General features: G+C 39.5%; 1 protein-coding gene and 1 pseudogene across 12 annotated transcripts in view; one reads left to right on the forward strand and one right to left on the reverse strand.

Moving 5' to 3' along the window:
• The window catches only part of LOC108697535 (syntaxin-3), a 60,419-nt gene that overhangs the window by 11,693 nt on the left and 25,520 nt on the right, over nt 1-23,206 (forward strand). For 9 of the 11 annotated variants that reach the window (XM_041571217.1, XM_041571216.1, XM_041571213.1 and 6 more), the window contains 3 exons: nt 8,264-8,363; nt 12,314-12,388; nt 16,639-16,736. In XM_041571217.1, the coding sequence (XP_041427151.1) occupies nt 8,264-8,363; nt 12,314-12,388; nt 16,639-16,736 (273 nt within the window). The remainder of the gene's footprint in view (nt 1-8,263; nt 8,364-12,313; nt 12,389-16,638; nt 16,737-23,206) is intronic. The other 2 variants (XM_041571214.1, XM_041571223.1) reach the window with 1 other exon arrangement.
• LOC121396367 lies at nt 1,555-5,201 on the reverse strand (annotated as a pseudogene). Its single transcript, XR_005963003.1, has one exon. The product of XR_005963003.1 is annotated as a posterior protein-like (transcript).

Consider the following 23,206-nt stretch of genomic DNA (forward strand, 5'->3'; position numbering starts at 1 on the left):
GATGTTTACAGCGCAAGTGCGCACACCCACCTCCACTAGATGCTGCGATTGGTGGAAGCTGGCCAGGCAACGGCTTTGATTGGATGCTCCTCTATTTGCCCAGGGGCCCTGACAGCGCTTCTGATTGGTCAAGGACGGTTCAGCACAACAGTGTGGTTTTTCCTGGCACAGAGAGAGTTTTCTCGAATCGAATACTTACCTACTTATTCACTTTACTCCCTTCACTCACTACTGCATCTCTCCCCTTTCTTTTTCCCTGCACCTCACGAGCTTACGAACACTCTGTACAGTACCTGATTGACAGCTTACACGGTTGCCAGGCAATGATTCTTGGCGCCATTTTCTGTGTTTGGGGGTTTAAATTCTGGGGAATTATGGGTTGTCTGAATGTTTCTTTGTATACTCCTGACGAAGATCCCTGTGGGGGATCGAAACGTTGAGCTTTAATAAACAACTTTTTTTGTTTTTCAACTCTTTACAAAACCTGTGAGTGTCGCTACTTTCGACTTTGCATTTATCCAAAATTGGCAGGCACCCAGGTACATTCACCTGGAAACGGTGTGCACCTTCAAACAATATATATATATATATATATATATATATATATATATATATATATATATATATATATATATATATATATATATATATATATATATATATATATATATATATATATATATATATATATATATATATATAAAATATTCAAAAGTCATGAATATCTTGTACATTATATCCTTATAGAGATTAGACATAAATATATAGATCTGAGGAAATAGTGAGATCAGTTGGCACAGAATTTAGTGGGAAGGTTGTCAAGTAGAGAATTGCACATACCAACAAGAATAAAGGGATATGCAGGAAGAAGGTTTCTTGTGTTTTGCTGTTGTGCTGTGAGTTGGTCATGCCAAATACCATCCACCCATTAATTGGCATACTTTGTGTTAGATATGCTCTATTTTGAGGTGCCAGGCTAATGACTTGAGGCAGACTGATCTTTAAATAAGTGGTATTTATTTACAAAGGAACTAAAAGGTATAACATAAAAAGGGAACTAACTAACATGGAGGGAGGTAGAAAGGGATAGGGAAGGATGCAATGGAAGGGAGTGGAAAGTGACTAACTAATAAAGTATTTACAATGCTCTTTATATACACATAAGGAAGACCATTCAAACAAACATACTACCCTGTTCCCAAAACAGCCACACCCAAAAGACAGTCCCAGCCAATCAGGTCAATGTTAGCTTTTCTTGAAGATGGTTCATCTCTTCTTAGATAGACAAGGGACTGAAATCAAGTTAGGAAAGAAATCCCATAACCCAATGCTCCAGGTGTCCCTTTGTTGATCCAGCAGAGTGTCATTTCCTTGGGAACTCTTGCTATCCCTGCACCCACACCACTATGTCCAGTTATTTGCATCTCTTTGATATGGACATTACTGTAGCTGCAAGGATTGTTTTATGGCAGGATGACTGTTGTCCAGGCTTGCACCTTCACAGTTGCCATTGATGGAAAGGCAAATATCTGTTAACCCATTGCGTGTATGGGCTTATTGTTGAATATCCAAAATTCAGTACTACATTCCCCACTTTTTTTTTTGTGTGTCAGAATGACAAACATACTTTTGGATATTCTATGAAAACAAACATAATTACTGTCGTGGCAAATCCTCTTCGCAAGTTGTGGCAAATCCTCTTCGGACCTGTGGCTCTCTCGGTGTATTATGCCAATGGGCAGGGGACATACAACAATACACCATTTACTCACATTCACACATAAGATATGGCAATAACATCGGTTTTCAATACCACCAAACATTGCACATGACATATACACATGCATTTCATGTAGCATAACATCAAATTAAACTTTATATACTACAGACATTTGTTCGCTAGTCTGCATATTCTTATATTAATGTTATTTTTATCCAGATAATGCCTTCTAACTTTATATTTAAATTCACTTCTATGTAAAAACAACAAACCACATCATACATATATATATATATATATATATATATATATATATATATATATATATATATATATATACACAAACATTCTATGACGAAAGTTGTGCCCTATGTTTTCCATTTTAACCTAAACAATGAGTGAGTAATGTTGTTCTGAAACCTGTTTTAATAAAATTCAAAAGTTCTGAACACATTTGCCTTTCAAAATATAACCAAACTCAGTTGATCCAGGGCCCAAATTTTTTCTATGTAGTTTCATGGATCCTCGAAATAAAAGAGCAAGAGCAGGACCATATGTGTAGCATTATTATCTGTTCAATACATTCTGTTTAAAAAAAAATAACATAAAATGAGAGCTGCAAAAAAAACAAAAATAAAAATTGTAAAAACATTTTCATGTATCTTTTGGTGGGCTTTAGGAAAGAAAACTATGATCACCCCCCATTTGGTACCGAAAAACGTAGGTACCATTATGCAAGTAGAGAGCAAAAAAAAATTCTAAATTACACGGTCTGCTATTTTTAGCAGTGTTTTGATTAAAACAATGAAGATACTAATACTGTATACAAACTAACACACAAAACACTAAACAGAGACAACATGTAAAACAAAGATAAACACATTTACATTTAACAACACAAATACATGAACAAAAACAAATACCTGTGGACAATAAAGTTAATAATATACCAAGGACACCAGTATTGTGAAGAGATGTTATTGAGTTTAAATATTGTTTTTTAAATTGTTTGCAAACAATTATTTTACTATTGAGCTCATTGATTGTACCACGTGGTTTTAAAAACAATACAGTTATCCAGTTAATCAGGGTTATTTAGTGTAAGACACAAAGTCATCAGGTGCTGTGCTCCTTAAAACAAATCTACAACCTGTTGAAACAAAAATCAATTTTAAAATCACAGTATCTTCTTCATTTTACAGGATAAATGGACAATCGTTCTTCCACTAGTACTCTGAAAAAGAAACATACATATAATTAATATACATAAAATTACAAATAACATAGTACATATCCATTATACAGTGGTCATGGCCATATCTAGTTTTAATTCCATCACATTCCTTGTCATTAGAAAACAGGCATATTTGTGTTTGGTACACCCTGGGCAAACTGTGCTAAATTGGCCATTAGCATTTGCATAGCAATGTGAGACCAACTGCTGTAAAGCCACAGTGGAATGTTCACCCAAGGCATAAAGGGTGGGGCAGTTGTCCCTTCTTTTCCTGTTTTACAGGGAGGTGTGTGAAATTCCCTTTTGGGCTCATTTTGGCTCTCTTTTTGATCTCCTGCACTATTGGAACCTGTGTCTATGTTATCAGAGGAGACAACAGTTTCAGGCTCTGAGGGAGGGCTATGGTCTAGGAGATAATCATTTAGATTTTCCTGTGCATCCTCCTCTTGTCTCTGTATTGAATGGATTGGGTAAGTATCATGCTGATTGGCAGAAGTTCTGCAAAATCGAGCAACATGACCATACTTACCACAATTGTAACATTTCCGTGGAAATCTCCTGCTTTGGTGGTTTTTAGAAGCAACAGAAATATGTCTCTGGAATTCAAAAGACTCCTGAGACCAATCCCTAAGTGTATTTATAAAATTGTTGTATGAGGTGGCATACCTAAGGGCAGTTCTTGTGTTGTAATCAACATTACATTTATTTGCCATTGAGTAGAGAAAATTGGGCTCATCTGGCAACATATCAGGGCAGTTGAATACAACTTTATATAGGGAGAGATAATCAGTGCAAAATAACATTGGATCATCTCCTTTCTTATACCTTGCATTCTCCAATGCATTTGTACCTCTTGTATCATGCCCACCCAAAATCCTTTGCAACTCTCTTAACCTTTCAGTGGTACCTCCCCAATTTTCATTGATATTGGACAATGTCCCAATGTGCTTACCAACCGGAGGCCTAAGTTCTGCAGCCAACTGATATGGGAGCCATGCCCTAAGCAAGGCACATGCATCTTTATTTCCAAGGTTATATTGTTTGACCACAGCTTCCAATTTATTGGAAAGGGTAATAGGGGATAAATTAGTGTCAAACTTTCCCAATATCTGGGTCAAACCTCTTGTATTTTCAGTGCTGCTGAGTTTGAATGAATATTATTATTAGTTGGCCCATGTGTATTATTGATCTGTTGTCTAGCACATTCTGATTGGGGGCTAAAGAGAGATGGACTAGGTAATGTTTGTGGTCTTATACCTTGTTCTCCATCTTTTATCTCTTGCTCAGTAACAGGGCAGACACTTACTGGGACATTTAGTTCATATCCAGCCTTGCTTTCTAAAGATATCACCTCTTGTTCTCTGAGCCTGCACCTCTCCTCACAATCCTTCAACTTTTCTTCTAACAAATCATTCTGTTTAGCTAACAGTTCTACCTTCTCCCTCAGTTCTTCTAATTCTGAAATATGCTCTTCTGAAGTGCTAGCTGCTACAATAAGTGACTCACCAAACTTTTCCAAGTTTTCTCTTAACTGGACCTTCTCATTTCTCCACTGTTCTGCCTTATTCTCAGCAATAACTTTCATCTTTAATAATGCTAATATTTCATTGGCCATTTTAATTTTCTTTACCATTTTTGCAAGATGATTACATTTTACTTTATTGTTGTAACTTTGACACTGTGTCAGTAGACTTTTAAACTGATGTGTCAAAGACTCATCTGCACATGAATGGTAATCAGCTGAGGCATATTTGTTTACATATCTTTGAACAAATTCCATGTTTACAACAAACAATACACACTACAAACAATTACTTACACAAACAAAACACTAAACTTCAGAACAACAACAAACTATACCATAGTTTCTACACAATAACTGACCTTACTACCTTACTTAAAGTGTTCCTTAACTTCTTTCCACTAAAAAAACAGAAACGTTTCTAATACAATAACTTCAGTTAAAATTAGATAAAAGAAACATATACTTACCTGTGTTAGGCTCCAGGATTTCTTTTCTGGTCAGACCTTTAACGCGTCAGTCTCAGGCTTCTCAAATCTTCTCAGCCAAGCAGATTCCTTTTCCTTACGATGATGGGTTTAGTTGAAATCCTCAAATCTGGGGTGCCAATATGTTGGATCTGCTCTATTTTGAGGTGCCAGGCTAATGACTTGAGGCAGACTGATCTTTAAATAAGTGGTATTTATTTACAAAGGAACTAAAAGGTATAACATAAAAAGGGAACTAACTAACATGGAGGGAGGTAGAAAGGGATAGGGAAGGATGCAATGGAAGGGAGTGGAAAGTGAGTAACTAATAAAGTATTTACAATGCTCTTTATATACACATAAGGAAGACCATTCAAACAAACATACTACCCTGTTCCCAAAACAGCCACACCCAAAAGACAGTCCCAGCCAATCAGGTCAATGTTAGCTTTTCTTGAAGATGGTTCATCTCTTCTTAGATAGACAAGGGACTGAAATCAAGTTAGGAAAGAAATCCCATAACCCAATGCTCCAGGTGTCCCTTTGTTGATCCAGCAGAGTGTCATTTCCTTGGGAACTCTTGCTATCCCTGCACCCACACCACTATGTCCAGTTATTTGCATCTCTTTGATATGGACATTACTGTAGCTGCAAGGATTGTTTTATGGCAGGATGACTGTTGTCCAGGCTTGCACCTTCACAGTTGCCATTGATGGAAAGGCAAATATCTGTTAACCCATTGCGTGTATGGGCTTATTGTTGAATATCCAAAATTCAGTACTACACTTTGCAAAGGCTTAGGCCTTTTCAAGAACAAAAGAATATTGTTTATATATGAAGCAAAAGCTTTAATTCTTTTTTTTTTCAAGATAGATTCAAATCTGGTGTGAAAGGAAGCAAATTGCCCCAGAAAAGCAAATTTTAGTTTTATAATGTTAGTATTTAAGAGCATAGATTGGGGCGTTATGCATTTCACTAAAAACACATAACAGAAATGGTTACGTGCAACAGGCCCCTCGACAAAAAATTGTTTGGAGGGGCCGGTACCCACAAAAAACTTGCAGCAACTCCCATGGGCACACAAAATTAAAGATACTATACAAGCAGTGCCGGACCGGTCCAGGCCGACTAGGAGCCCTAGGCAACAACCACGTCCCTTCCACCCACTTGCATGCGCTCAAACACATAAACAGGTGTAGAGCATAATACATCTGAAAAACTTTAGTTTTTTTTCCTGTAAAAATTAACGTTTTTCTCCTTAAAAACATGGGCAGAAAAATTGGAGGCTTAATAAATAGGCCACTTGGCGTCAGTTAAAAGCAAAAAAGTCCAATTGGCACTGTATTCAAGGATAAGTGTTTGATTGCAGCTCCCACCAAACGTGTCCACCTTGCAGGACTATCACATAGGCTTGAAAACAGGGCTGCCATCATTTTTAAAAAATATTCTTTGGGGCCCCATTTTTTTTTAACTTATAGAGGGGCCCTGGTCACCAATTATTTTTTAACTTAAAAGGGGGCCCTGACCATAAATAGCTTTTTATAACTTGTGTGTGTGGGGGTTACCTTTTGTAGCACTGATGTCTGTGTGGTATTTTACACTGTTGTGTGGAGTGGGCAGGATCTGGGGTGGGGCTTGTTGTACGGGGCCCCATGATTTCTAATGGCGGCACCTGCTTGAAAATATATTCTGTGGTGAAGAGCAAACAAGAAAACTCCTAGTGCAGAATATCCAAATACGTTGTGCTCAGTAAAAAGTGCAAAAACACATCCACCCTGTCAGTATGGTAATCCTACTAATAAAGGTAATAAGAAACCTCTCTGGAGAGAATACCTACTCACCAGATTTAAGAGGTATTTAGGTTACACGCATTTAGTTCAATCTTCACAACCTTGGATAAAACAAAGATAGGAATGCCAGGGCTGGAACTAGGGGTAGGCAGAGTAGGCACCCGCCTAGGGTGCCATCATGGGTTGGGGGCGCTCTTTTAATTGTAACTTAATAGTAATAATTTAATCGTTTTTTAATATTATAAACTGCCTGTTCTTTCCCGTGAGTCGTACTGTGGGAAGAAGCACTTCCCACCTCCCTCTTGGCAGCTGCTGGCACAGGTACATATTTGTGGGCAATATCTTGGCTGCTACTTGCACAGGTAAACAGATGATATGGGGCAAAATCCATTGATTTTTGGCTGCTGCTGGCACAGATACATATTTAGGGGCAATATGATGGATTTTTGGCTGCTGCTGGCACAGATACATATTTGAGGGTAATATGATGGATTTTTGCCTGCTGCTGGCATAGGTGCATATTTTGTGTCAATATGATGGATTTTTGGCTCCTGCTGGCACAGGTACATATTTGGGGGCAATTTTGTGGATATTTTTGGATTGACTGCTGTTGGCACAGGTACAAATGGGAGCAATATGAGTTGTTGGCACAGGTACATGAGGCAACACAATGGCTGCTGGCACAGGTACAGGGGGCAATATGAATGGTATGGTGGATACTGAAATATGGAATCATTTTTGCGAAATTAATTCTGCATTTCTTATTTAGAGTGTCTAATTGCCATACATATTTTATAAAAATGTTCGAAGCATGTACACAGTTGCTTAATCTTTCTCATACAGAAAAGTCCTTTGAATGTGTGGTGAAGAGTCAAGAATCCTGACCTCACGTACTGTTTTGGATTGAGTTTTGAGCTACCAGGAAGATTTTAATTGCCTGTTGTATTGAATCTGAGACTGGGATCTAGGTTGTCTGATATTGAATGATCTGTGGTGATAATTCCTTTTTGTGGAATCATGTATGGGTCTTTTATCTTGTTGTAGAAAGACTCCAAACTGTAAAGATGTAAGACTAAAAAACTAGATGAACAGGTGGAGACACAAGGAGAAAGGAGACTGGAAAACTTTATTTCAGATTGTTCTGCCTCCACAGTGGAACAACTCAACCCCAATTGTTCTGCAGACAATTGAACAGTGAAAGATTTGTTAGCATACACTTAATTTGGAGCAAGGCAGTTGTATGTGTAGGCACAAAATTAATGGGACGTCTTGGTACGTAATGTACAGTAATGTATCTTCATTTAACAATCAAAATAGGTTAGAAATATCCAAAAACACAGATGTGAATTTTTTGGTAGGCTTAGAGAAGAAAAGAGCATGTGTAACATAAATAAAACAGAGACCAAAACTGAAAAGTCAAAATAAGGCAATATAATCAGTAAGTAATTTAATAAAAACCATTGCAACTGATTCAATGTTATCTTATTTTTGTAATGTGTCATAGCTTTATTTATCATTTTATTTGTTTAGATCGAGGAGATCCGTCACAACATTGACAAAATTGCAGAGTGTGTTAATGAAACAAAGAGGCTGCACAGCGTGATCTTGTCTGCACCTCTCCCTGAGCAAAGTAAGTAGTTGCAATTAAATTAGTACAGATATTGAAATATAAATATGCGTTTGATTATTAATGCTTTAATATAAGTGGCCTGCTTTGATAACAGAGGGCAAAGTTCTAGTGTAAAATCTGGCCTAATTCACCCATTGTAAAATATTCTAAAGAATTCCAAAGTCAATTTGTATCCAGCAAAATGTTGGTAATTTTGCAAATCATGTCCAGCTTTAATATATGAGCATTTCCTGGGCATGTAGTGGACATTCTACTATACACCCTCCAATCAAATGAGTGTGTGAAAATGAGAATGACAGAATTTCACTCTAGGGGACTGTGGCGATCTCTAACGTCACTCTTTGATAAATATACCCCATAGTGTGAGTGCAGAGCACAATATTAACCCTGCCCTTAACTAGTGAAAATACAGGGTTTTCCTCTGCCTACTGAGGTGCTAGGAAATAGGTGTGCCTGGTGCTACAATTTTGATGCTACATGCTGCAATGACGTGCAGTAAATTCTTTCTGTATGGTGATTATAAAGTATGCACATTTGTGCCCATTTCCGTGCCCAGTACTTCACTTGCCGGAAATGGAGCAATATAAGAGAATGAACTCAAGGACTGATTATGTTGCTTTAATATTATTGGTAACAGAGGGCTCACAAAATCACCACCTGAATGCTTTACAGTTGAGAATATGTCAAAACTCAAACTAAAAGTACTCAATTTGATAGTTGGTCCACTATAACAACATGTTATTGTTTTGGGCAAAGGCACACAGAACAATTCCAGGTGTTACACTGTTATAATGCAACCAGTTTTTAAACAGCCAGACTTGTAGCGCAATACATATAGTTACTTTTCAGAACTCAAGCAGCTTATATGCTGCTTTCCCACAGTCTCTTATGGCTATTTTTAGTGTGGCTCAATCTCTGCCCCTACACTTACACCACTTAAGGTCCATATACTTGGGATTCCCTAGGTACTAATCTCACCACATGTACTCAGAGAAGGTTAGAGCTAGTATTCTAGCATCCTCTACTTCTACATGATAGAAACACTGAACTGGAATGTAGCTTACGCATTCTTTTCACTCACTATGGGACACTAACACCGATGAATTCAGTGATGGAAATATTAAATATAAGTGACAGCATATGATAGGTGAGAGAACATTTAATTGTTTCTCTATTTGCATTTTCAGGGAAAGATGAAAAAGTACAAATATATGTATCATTATACACTGAATCTAAATAACTGTAAAGGTAATCATATAATGACAATAGACATCTGAAATAATAGGAATAGGAGGAGAAAGTGTAGGGTAGTGGTGCAGGGGTAGGAAGGAAGAGGAGAACTGGGCTACTTACTTCTGAGGTGATAGTATGGTGATAGTAGTGAAACATATCCATAATACAACTCAGCAAAACTACAGTAAACTAAATTGCCACATCGCTGCCAACCATGACCTTAGGGATTAGAATAACTTGTAAATATAAAGGGAAGGAAAAAGGTGTTCAACAACTGCCTCCAGCTATTATTATGAGACTGTTATCAACAGTGTCAGACTGGGCCGGCGGGACACCATGCCCCCCAGTCCGACGCTGGTTATCAAATTAAACCAGATGGACCATACACTTGATCTACATGTTTAAGACCTTTATGAGAGCGAGAGATAACATACATTTTCAAAATTATTTTGAAGAGAGGGTACTGAAACTAGAAAAATAGTAAAGTATGCTTAACAAGGTAGAATTAAAAAAGGGCTTATTAAGCAAGGTGAGGCAAATTGCAACACACTGTACTATTTGCTTCCAATACAATGCTTCCACAGGAATGCAACTGTGTTGTCCATAAAATCTCCAGCACAGATTGCAAATAGGTGTGCTTTACAACAAAATGTGCACTTGCAAGTGCAGCTTGCCCCTAAGACCATTTCCTTCTACCTTCATTTTTATACTCATTGTAAAAGGCAGAAATGTTGCACATTATGTTTTGAGCTTCTATTTATCAACCAAATGAAATCACAGCTCTTTAGCATTGAAGATCTGTGAATCCAAAGATGCCTCATCCCATCTTCTTTTTTGCTGATTCACTGCACATGCTCTGTACTGCTTTCAGTTACTGAGCTTAGGGACCGACTCACAAGGTATTCAGTATATAAAATATAAATGTATAAGACTGAGACTGGTAAATAATGTAAATTATCGGTACATGGCAGCTCAGAAACCAATACAATTATCATAACAATTTATAATCAGCCCTGTAGCATCAGATTATATAACAGGTCAACCTAATTTGCTGCTCGATGATTTGAGACAACCACTAAGCCTAGCTACTCAACAGCTGCTCAAAGCCCACTGAACATGGTGCTTTGAAGGCTTTGATCATTATTACTATAGAGATGCTGAACCTTAAAGGGGTTGTTCACCTTTAAGTAAACTTTTAGTATGATGTATGTAGAGGGTCATATTCTAAGACAATTTGCAATTAGTTTTATTTTTTTATTATGTGTTTTTTTAGTTATTTAGCTTTTTATTCAGTAGCTCACCAGTTTGCAATTTCAGCAATCTGGTTGCTAGGTTCCAAATTACCCTCCAGTCACTGATTCTAACAATAGACAGGAATATGAATAGAAGAAAGCCTCAATAGAAAGAGGAGTAATATAAAAAGTAGAAGGCAAAGAATTCGAAAACTATAAAATAAAAATAAATAAATAATGAAGACCAACTGAAAGGTTGGTTAGAAATGGGCAATCTATAACATACTAAAAGTTAACGTAATGGTGAACCACCCCTTTAAGTCTGCTTTAAAATTTTTCGGTTTATAAAATATGGCACTTCTAGCCATGTTTATTTTTTAGGGTTTAGTTCTACTTTAATGGATATTGCATCAAATGCTGCACTGCAACATATCCGAAATTGCAACTGGATATGTTTCATTCTTGAATTTCACCATAGCTGAAAAAAAGCACAGAATATTTTTGTATGTTTGTTCTACTTGGGTTGTGTAAAAGTAAAATGGTAATAAATCAATAAAGTACCACCAAGCTGTGGATTTACATTTGTTCAGGCAGTTAATACATTGTTGGCTCCATTAAACTGATAATGTTCCAGTGAAAAATGATAAAGTTTATTCAAGAATAAATGTCAATCAGTTCAGAATCACAAAGGTTGGCAAAGTATTCTACAGAGCTATGATATAAACAATATCATGGGACCAGACTGTAGATTTACTTCCATTAGAAGTCTGTGAACTTTCAAACTAGAACTACAATTTGCTCACCTGTTGTCAACCTAGAATTCAAAACAAGCCTTCAGGACTTGTAATGGTGAACCACAAACTGATCTAAAAGACTAGGCATTAGCTGAACCTAGTCACACATGTTCATTCAAGCAGTGATATTTTTCAGTCCTATAATACAAAGTGGTATACAAGTGTGGGGCCTCTTATCCAGAATGTGCAGGATCTGGGGTTTTCTGGATAATTGATCTTTCTGTAATTTTGATCTTCATATCTCAAGTCTACTAGAAAATCATGTAAACATTAAATAAACCCAATAGGCTGTTTTTTTTACTTCCAATAAGGATTAGTTATATCTTAGTTTGGATCAAGTACAAGGTACTGTTTTAATATTACAGAAAAAAAGGAAATCATTTTTAAAAATTTGAATCATTTGTAAAATGGAGTCTATGGGAGACGGCATTTCCATAATTCGGAGCTTTCTGGATAACTGGTTTACGGATAACGGATCCCATACCATTACATCTATGCAGCCGGGCTCCACAATAACTTTTTTGAGAAAACCTAAACCAGATTTTATGACCTATTTCATGAGGTCAGAACATAATAAAAGTTGGTTTTTAGTAACTATAATTTCTTTGTAATTTGTCAATGACAAACAAAGCTAATTTATAGCATACAGACTCTAACTTTTTTTGAATTTCTTTTTTTTTTTTGTTTTAAGAAACAAAGGATGAGCTGGAGAATCTAACACTGGAAATAAAAAAAACAGCAAATAATGTGAGATCACGTTTAAAATGTAAGTATATTGATTAGTGGGGCTACTTATTGACAATATAATTCTCTGTCCAGATTCAGTGAGAAACCGCAAACTTTGTACTCTTGGTACCCTGTCTAGCACTCTTGACAATATTACAACTCTTCTGTGGTAATCATTGATATACAAGGGACTGACCTTAGTCACTTAGTGGTGGTAGGTGGAGGTGGGGCCCTTTACTTCAAGAAAACCACAGGTCTCTCTCTCCTCGCTGGGCTTTCCAGTTCTAGTTTAATTGTGCTGGCTTCCCGATTGATTTTGGTTTACCTGCACCATGGTTTTCTGCTTGGCCGCTTGCTAGCCAACCACCAATAACTAACATGGCAATTCCCATTGGAAAGAGCAGCCATTGCACCACTACAGGAGGTAAGTGTGAGGGTTTAGCACCACCATCTACACTTTCCACTTGCTTGCAAATATTCTCACCACACCTAGCCTCCATATTAGAATAATAGAAAGGTGGCTATATCATGTATAGCCACTCAAATTATATCAATACGTTTAGCCAACAGGACATGCACCTTTCTGTCATTTTCACAAACACACTAAACAGGGCACAATCAGGGTCTTTTTGAGAAGCTACCATTGGGACTGCTACAGCAATCTTTATTAGATTCAAGGAATTCTCAACAGATGACACATCTCTTTTCATTAACACTGATACCAGTTCCAAGCTAAACCCAGCAGTACCTCCAATGTTATATAAAAGATATTGTTTTTGCCACTTTGCCAGTACTGCATCCTTTCCCTGGAGCTCAACGGTTGGCATAGGACACACCTGACTCATTCTACAGTAACAATAACTAGAGGGTGTCGTTTCTGAAGAAACCACGGGATGTTGGCTATGAAACGCTATAGGTGTCTTGCCCAGTCGCCCCCGGTGCCTAGAGAGTACACAAAGTCGGTAGAATCCGGATTAAAACGGTGAAATTTAAAGCCAATCCAATTTTACCATTGAAATCCATTCAAACAAACTGGCTATTTTTGGCTCCGCCCACTTTTAAAAATTTGCATCCCAGTCACCCCTTCACCAAATGGACCAAGTTTGAGCACTCTTACATTAACAGTGTAAGATTGACAGGAATTTAAATATTCCCATTGAATAGCGTTTGGTAAAATGTGATTGGCTGTCTTAAGCTCCGCCCAGTTTTCTGAATTTTAACCCCAGTTACCTAGTCATGGTCAGTGCCAAGTTTGGGGCCTCCGGTTTTAAAACTGTGAGAACGGCGGTAATACAAAATTTTACATTAAAGTCAAGAGGTGAAAACTGATTGGCTGTTTTTGGCTCCACCCACTTTTCCTAAATTTTGACCGCAGTCACCCAGTGAGTAATTGAGTCAAGTTTGGTACACCTAGCATTTAAACTGTGATAATAGCAGCAGTTTATCATTTTTCTTTAAGGTCAATGGCTGAAATCTGATTGGTTGTTGTTGCCCCGCCCCTTTTTTTCCTAATTATGAACCACAGTCACTCAGTGACTAACATTTCAAAGTTTGTGAATGCTCTGATTTAATGTGTAAAAATGGCAGCATTTTTATTTTTTTCTAGTGAAAATCAATGAATGAAATTCGATTGGTTGTTGGTGGCTCCGCCCACTTTTTCTAAACTTGAAGTGGAAACCCCCAGCGGCCACATTTGTGATATTCAAGGTCCCTGACATCAATACTGTGAGAATGGCAGCCTTCTTAATTGTTCCCATTAAAATCAATCAAAGAAATCTGATTGGCTGTCTTAAGCTCCGCCCAGTTTTCTGAATTTTAACCCCAGTTACCTAGTCATGGTCAGTGCTAAGTTTGGGACCTCTGGTTTTAAAACTGTGAGAACGGCAGTAATCAAAAATTTTACATTGAAGTCAATAGGTGAAAACTGATTGGCCGTTTTGGCTCCACCCACTTTTCCTAAATTTGACCGCAGTCACCCAGTGAGTAATTGAGCCAAGTTTGGTACACCTAGCATTTAAACCGTGATAATAGCAGCAGTTTATCATTTTTAATTAAGGTCAATGGCTGAAATCTGATTGGCTGTTGTTGCCCCGCCCCATTTTTTTTCCTAATTGTGAACCACAGTCACTCAGTGACTAACATTCCAAAGTTTGGGAATGCTGTCATTTATTGTGTAAAAATGGCAGCATTTTTATTTTTTTCTATTGAAAATCAATGAATGAAATTCGATTGGTTGTTGGTGGCTCCGCCCACTTTTTCTAAACTTGAAGTGGAAACCCCCAGCGACCACATTTGTGATATTCAAGGTCCCTGACATCAATACTGAGAGAATGGCAGCCTTCTTAATTGTTCTCATTAAAATCAATCAAAGAAATCTGATTGGTTGGTTTTGGCTCCACCCACTTTTCTTAATTTTAATCCCAGTGACCAACTGTGCCAAGTTTGAGGACCCTGCCATTAACCGTCTAAGAGCGGCAGCAGTTTAACATTTTCCTATTTATTTGAATGGCTGAAACTTTAGGTAAATTTTAGCCGAGTCACCCAGTGACCCACGGTGCCAAGTTTGGGAGAGCTCTAGCTTTAATACTGTGAGAATTACAGCTGTTTACATTTTCTCATTGAAGTCAATAGGGAAAATCTGATTGGTTGTTTGCGGCTCCGCCCACTTTTTTGGGTCCCCAAAATAGGACAGAATTTTTCAGTTTCACCCCATGACTAAATGAGCCAAGTTTGGTGAGTGTAACTTCAAAGCTGTACAAGTGGCAAAAGTTTCAAGTTTTCCAATGAAAGTCTATGGGGAAAAAAGGGGTCGTCGGGGGGTCGCCACAGGGGCACGGAGGTTGGGATCGCTTAACAAAGCACAAGCAACCTATTAGAGTATGAGTCGAACAAGTGTGCAAAGATTCATAATTGTACTCCTAAAACTCTGGGAGGAGTAGCGTTTAGAAAATTGCTCAATTTTCATTGGGCGTTGGTAGCTCCACCCACTTTGGGGTGCCCCCCCAAAATACTTATTTTTATTCGGGGTGACATCAACTATATGTGGTCCGAGTTTGGGGACTGTATCTTCAAAACTGTACAAGTGGCAGCGATTTGAAATTTTTCCCTGTCAATCTCAATGGGAAAAAAGGGGTCGTCGGGGGGTCGCCACAGGGGCGGGGTGGGTCCCCAAAATAGGACAGAATTTTTCAGCTTCACCCCATGACTAAATGACCCAAGTTTGGTGAGTGTAACTTCAAAGCTGTACAAGTGGCAAAAGTTTCAAGTTTTCCAATGAAAGTCTATGGGGAAAATGGGGTCGTCGGGGGGTCGCCACAGGGGCACGGAGGGTGGGATCGCTTAACAAAGCACATGCAACCTATTCGGGTATGAGCCGAACAAGTGTGCAAAGTATCATAATTGTACTCCTAAACCTCTGGGAGGAGTAGCGTATAGAAAATTGCTAAATTTTCATTGGGCGTTGGTAGCTCCGCCCACTTTGGGGTGCCCCCCCAAAATACTTATTTTTATTCGGGGTGACATCAACAATATGTGGTCCGAGTTTGGGGACTATATCTTCAAAACTGTACGAGTGGCGGCGATTTGAAATTTTTCCCTGTCAAAGTTAATGGGAAAAAAGGGGTCGTCGGGGGGTCGCCACAGGGGCAGGGTGGGTGGGATCGCTTATTAAAGCACAAGCAACGTACTTTGCTATAAGAGGAATAAGTGTGGAAAGTTTGGCGCTTGCACCCCTAAAACTGTAGGAGGAGTAGCGTTTAGAAAATGGGGTTCGCCAATAATAATAAGAAGAAGAAGAAGAAGAACGAGCTGAACTCGAAGAACAGAACAGTATGTTGGCTATTTCATAGCCAACATAATAAAAGGAATGACGTGTGATTAATCAAATTTTCCACTCAGATTCTGAAAGCATTTCATAAGCAGAACGTGAACACAATATATTAACAGTACCTGCAATAAAAGTGATTGATTGCTGCTAAGATGTTATCATCTAGAATTTTGTAAACAACTTTAACACATAGTACTATGAGTTGTTAGATTTAGGGGCCAAACTGTTACACCACTTCATGACATTCAGGGCACTCTCAATAAGTGACACATCTTTTCTTACTTACATTAAGTCTAGAATGTAGATGGCACCAACAATGCATGATAAATATGATCACACTTGTGTAACGTTTGTTCTTCCTGATATATATATATATATATATATATATATATATATATATATATATATATATATATACATATATATATGTGTATATATATATATATATATAATGATATAGACAGTATGTTTGCTTCTCTTACTTTCCATTTCAGCAATGGAACAATCCATTGAACAGGATGATATGCAGTCATCAACAGACCTTCGGATACGAAAATCTCAGGTTGGATATTGCTTTGTTTGGTATAGATTATTCAAAATGCAAAAACAGGACATGTAATTGTGAAAACGTGGAACTTTTTTCATAGTACAGGGTAATGGAATAATAATTGTAAAGATTTGCCAGGTCTACTAATCTATAGCAGCCAAACATTTATTTGCTTTCAAACAGATATGAGTTAGCACATGGTACAAGCAGTGAAATGTTTATTATATTTTGTCCTACAAGTATTTACATCACATTTCTATGCTGGTGTGGTGCAGTTCCCTGATACGTGTTGAAAAGATGAATATTGCATTAATAGAGATAAACAGGGATGACACATTCACATTGCAAATATATATATATATATATATATATATATATATATATTTATTGTGACAACTAGACATGTAGGGGTACCTGGGTCAGTGTCTTGGGGCCGCTTTCCACAGTCTTTTAGGGTAAAAACAGTCACAGTAGTCACTCCTCTTAAAGGCAAGTGCTTGCAGTTTATTCTGTTACACAGTCTTTAGTAACAAGCACACAAAGAAATCAAAACAAGGAAAAATAAACCCTTGCACCAGAGCGCTGGCTAAACACAGTTGGCAGCCTAACTACAGTTGGGTGGCTTTCCCAACACCAACTTAAAACAAAAGAATCACAATATAACACAAAACTCTGGTAATTAGTACCTTCCCTGTGCAGTGCAGCTCCTGCTCTCTCTCACACTCTGAGGTGGTAGGGGTCCCTCCTCCCAAGGTCAGTCAGGTACTTTAGCTGCAGCAATTACATTGCAGCTTTGGTCTGTATTAATTAATCCATGTTCCAGGGTGTTGTATTATATAACACCCTGGGAGAAACATATCGCCCATCTATAACTAACCCAGCTGCTTTGTTACACATCCTCCCCCCCAGCGCAGACCTAGAGGGGTGAGCGACCATGGACATTAAAGAGTATAACCTTGACAGCCCATCAGCATTGCCTTGTTTTATTCCAGCCCGGTGTTCCACAGTGAAACTGTAGGGCTGCAAGCTCAGAAACCTTCTGGTAACCCTTACATTTTTGTCTTTGTTCTGGCTGATCCATGTAAGTGGGGCATGATCTGTATGTAATAAGCCTGAACTGTCTGCCCAAGAGATATTATCTCAACGATTCCAGAGCCCATTTTATGGCTAAACATTCTTTCTCCACAATTGAATAGTTCCTCTCCTGGGAACTAGGTTTTCTACTCAAGTAGTTTACTGGGTGCTCCTCCCCATTCACTTCTTGTGACAGAACTGCCCCTAAGCCAACATCCAAGGCATCTGTTTGCACGATAAATCGCTTTGTGAAATCAGGCGCCACCAAGACTGGATGTGCACAGAGGGCTTATTTAAACCTAACAAAAGCTTCTTCAGCTTCTGCTGACCAACGTACTATTACAGGAGCTTTTGCTTTAGTAAGGTCAGTTAAAGGACTGGCAATAGTAGCAAAATCAGGTATGAACCTTCTGTAGTAGCTTGTTAAGCCCAGAAAGGTCCTAACTTGTTTTTTGGTGGAAGGTCGTGGCCAGCTCTGAATAGATTCCACCTTTGTGATTTGTGGTTTAACTAGACCCCTTCCTATGGAAAATCCCAAGTATTTGGCTTCCTCAAGCCCAATAGTAAATTTTTTTGGATTGGCCGTTAAACCAGCTTTCCTAACTGAATCTAGAACGGCTTCAACTTTTGGTAGGTGGGATTCCCAATCTGTGCTGTGAATGACTATGTCATCAAGGTAAGCAGCAGCATACCGACCATGGGGCTTTAGGATTTGGTCTATCATTCTTTGAAAAGTTGCAGGGGCCCCATGTAACCCAAAAGGTAATACTTTATACTGGAACAGCCCCTCGGGAGTGGAAAATGCAGTTTTCTCTTTTGCTTGTTTCGTAAGAGGAACCTGCCAATAACCTTTTCTCAGATCAATAGTTGTGAGGTACCTTGCTTTCGCTAACCGCTCTACCAGCTCATCAACCCTGGGCATAGGATAAGCATCAAATTTAGATACAGCTTTTAACTTGCGATAGTCATTGCAAAATCTAATTTCCCCATTGGGTTTTGGGACAAGGACAATGGGACTGCACCATTCACTTTGGGATTCCTCAATCACATCAAGCTCCAGCATTTTTTTTACCTCCCTATTAACAACCTCTCTACGAGCTTCTGGTATTCTATATGGTTTGAGATGTACACGTTGCCCCCGGATCTGTAACAATGTCATGTTCAATTATTTTAGTTCGCCTGGGCATTGCTGAGAACACATCTTTATTAAGGTTCACAAAATCTTTGACTTCACGTTTCTGGGGAGTCGACAGGGTATCGGCTATGTTTACCTCTGGTGCTTTCTCCACTTCAAGAGGAGATTGGGATGCCATTAACACCTCCCTGTCCTTCCACGGCTTTAGCAGGTTAACGTGATATATCTGTTCCGGCTTCCGTCTACCAGGTTGTCGTATTTTATAATTAACCTCTCCAATTCTCTCCATTACTTCATATGGGCCATGCCAAGTTGCTAGAAATTTATTTTCTACTGTAGGGACTAGAACAAGTACTCTGTCCCCTGGCTGAAATACACGCAATCTAGCATTCCTATTGTATGAGTCTCTTTGAGCTCTCTGGGCTTTTAGCAAATGCTCACGTACAATAGGCATAACGGCCTCAATCCTATCCTGCATCTGAGCCACATGTTCTATAACGCTTCGGAAAGGGGTAGTTTCATGCTCCCAGGTTTCCTTCGCTATATCCAACAACCCTCTGGGGTTCCGACCATATAATAATTCAAATGGAGAAAACCCTGTTGAAGACTGGGGAACTTCCCTGATTGAGAACATTAAATAAGGCAACAGGAAGTCCCAGTTTTTCCCATCTTTGTCAATTACTCTGCGGAGCATGGTTTTTAGGGTTTTATTGAACCTTTCGACAAAGCCATCTAACTGAGGGTGGTAAACAGATGTCCTGAGATGTTTTATTTGCAACAACTTGCACAACTCTTTCATGACCCTAGGCATAAATGGTGTCCCTTGGTCAGTTAGAATTTCCTTTGGGATACCCACCCTACTAAACATTAACATTAACTCCTTTGCTGATGAATTGCGTAGGGGAATAGCCTCAGGGTATCGTGTGGCATAGTCCACAACAAATAGAATATATAGGTGTCCCCTAGCAGATTTTATAAGTGGGCCGACTAGATCCATGCCTATCCTATCAAAAGGAACATCAATTATTGGAAGAGGCACAAGGGGGCTTCTATAAACTTTCAGGGGGGCAGTATGCTGGCAATCAGGGCATGAGGAACAATAGTTGCTAATGGAGGCAAATACACCAGGCCAGTAAAACCTCCTTAAAACCCGTTCCTTTGTTTTCTCTACCCCTAAATGTCCTTCTAATACATGACTATGTGCCAGCCTTAGAACAGCATTACGGAACACCTGGGGAACCAGTAACTGTTGGTGTACAACCTCATTTCTCTTTTCTAAACGATACAGGAGATCATTAGGCACTTCAAAATAAGGATATGAAAGTGAGACACCTGGGTTATTCACAACCCCATTTGTCACCTGAACATTATGCCTTGGTCCCACCAAAGTGGGATCCTCCCACTGAGCACTTTTAAAATTAAGAGGACTGACTTCTAGGTCAGCTAATTCCTTGTTTGTCTCATCAGAAGTATGGGGCTCAGTATCACTACTTGTGTTATTCCCTACCAAAGCAGGGAGAGGGGTTGGGGCCTCATCACACTGTACATCAGCAAAGGGAAATACATACTCGAGGTTATCTGTATCCCCCACTGGTTCTTGTGATGTACCATTAACAAAAGCCCATAAATCAAAGAAATAAGGGAAATCTCTTCCCAACACAACTTCATGTGCAAGTTGGGGAACCACTCCGACTTGGTACTCCACAGACCCACATGGGGTTGCCAGGGTGACCTGCGTAGTAGGATAATCCGGTCTATCCCCATGAACACAGACAACTCCCACACTTTTTGTATGATCAATTTTACACTGGGGTACAAGGGACCGGGTTACTAAGGTTAACATACTCCCGGAAACCAGTAACGCTTGTACCTTTTTCCCATTTACTTTTACAGTACACCATTGTGGTTTCTCGGCATAACAGCATACAGCATCTGCCTCTGCTCTTTTTGAAAGCAAAGAGTAAGGTTTACCCCTGTTACTCATATCACTTTGCATAGGTTCAACATTTAATGGGCAGTCTTTAGATATGTGTCCATACGCAAAACATTTAAAACATTTTACTGTATTATAAGACCACTGTCTATTGTCTTTGCCACCCTGATCTTCATCGCCCCTTAACCTTGAGACAGTCTTAAGGGTAGGGACACACTGGACGATTTGTCGCCAACGTTTTAAAAAAGTAAATCGCGGCGACAAGACGATCGTCTTTTTTGAACAGACGATTCACAGCGACTGTTGGCACAGAGCGATTTGTATCCCATTACTCTGTGCGGTACGTGCTCCACCCAAACCGGAAACGGTTTGTGCTTCCCGCTGTAACCTGGCGTCTTTACATCTTTACGTTCTTGCGTCATTGCGTTCGCATTGTAATTTGAATACAATTGCTGCTACTTATCTGCATGTGTGTGCGTGTCTAGGAGATTTCAGTGCTTTTCTAAGTACATGCTATTTCTGATAAATCGCTCGGAAAAGGGTCTCAGTGCGTTTTGGAGCTACAGGCGATTCACAAACGCACTGTGGGCACAGGAGCTGGCGTCTTTCATTTGGTTTTGTTCAGAGACAAAACGAGCGATATGTCGCCGCGATTTGCTTTTTAAAAACGTTTGCGACAAATCGTCCAGTGTGTCCCTACCCTAATAGACCTTGTGCGACTCTGAAATTTGGAGCTGGGGAATTTCTCATCACTCGGTGGATTAACCAGCTGTCACTCCCAGACGTGCAAGTATTTCCGCCTTCAACTTGCTGTAGCACTGGCATCTGCTGGCTCCAAATCATGATATGCCTTTTGTGGTTCTCCACTCAGGAAAGGGGCCAGTAAACTTGCCCATTCACCAGTTGGCCACCATTCTCGCTCAGCGGTGCGTTCAAAGGCTAGAAGATATGCCTCAACATCATCAGTAGCCGCCATCTTTTGCAGGTAATGGCTTGCACGTATGAGCTTTTTCCCATGCTGGGTGAATTCAGGGTTTAGACTGACTTTGTCTGACAAGGCCTGTATTTCCTGCTGCACCATTCTCGTAGCCGCATGCTTTTCCTGACGGACCTCGGCCTGTACCTCTACCAGCTGTCGCACTACTGTTTCAGTGCTTTCTTGCTGGATTTTGGCAAGAGTAGCAACACTTTCTCCTTGTTGTAGAACCAGCTGCTGCAAAGCAGCAACACTCTGGGAAGCATGTCTGTTTGTCTCAGCAGCATGTCTGTTCGTTTCTTGCTGCACTGCAGTAGACTGAATGAGAGCTTTTATCACATCCTCCATTTTGGAAACTGCTGTACTTTTACCCTCAGACTTTAGTGTGGTGCCCACTGCATCCTCCACCACGTGTGACAACTAGACCTGTAGGGGTACCTGGGTCAGTGCCTTGGGGCCGCTTTCCACAGTCTTTTAGAGTAAAAACAGTCACAGTAGTCGCTCCTCTTAAAGGCAAGTGCCTGCAGTTTATTCTGTTACACAGTCTTTAGTAACAAGCACACAAAGAAATCAAAACAAGGAAAAATAAACCCTTGCACCAGAGCACTGGCTAAACACAGTTGACAGCCTAACTACAGTTGGGTGGCTTTCCCAACACCAACTTAAAACAAAAGAATCACAATATAACACAACACTCTGGTAATTATTACCTTCCCTGTGCAGCTCCTGCACTCTCTCTCACTCTGAGGTGGGAGGGGTCCCTCCTCCCAAGGTCAGTCAGGTACTTTAGCTGCAGCAATTACCTTGCAGCTTTGGTCTGTATTAATTAATCCATGTTCCAGGGTGTTGTATTATATAACACCCTGGGAGAAACATATCGCCCATCTATAACTAACCCAGCTGCTTTGTTACACATCCTCCCCCCCAGCGCAGACCTAGAGGGGTGAGCGACCATGGACATTAAAGAGTATAACCTTGACAGCCCATCAGCATTGCCTTGTTTTATTCCAGCCCGGTGTTCCACAGTGAAACTGTAGGGCTGCAAGCTCAGAAACCTTCTGGTAACCCTTGCACCAGAGCACTGGCTAAACACAGTTGACAGCCTAACTACAGTTGGGTGGCTTTCCCAACACCAACTTAAAACAAAAGAATCACAATATAACACAACACTCTGGTAATTATTACCTTCCCTGTGCAGCTCCTGCTCTCTCTCTCACTCTGAGGTGGGAGGGGTCCCTCCTCCCAAGGTCAGTCAGATACTTACCTTGCAGCTTTGGTCTGTATTAATTAATCCATGTTCCAGGGAGTTGTATTATATAACACCCTGGAAGAAACATATAGCCCATCTATAACTAACCCAGCTGCTT

This window comes from Xenopus laevis, chromosome 7S, assembly GCF_017654675.1.
Source record: "Xenopus laevis strain J_2021 chromosome 7S, Xenopus_laevis_v10.1, whole genome shotgun sequence".
Lineage (NCBI taxonomy): Eukaryota > Metazoa > Chordata > Amphibia > Anura > Pipidae > Xenopus > Xenopus laevis.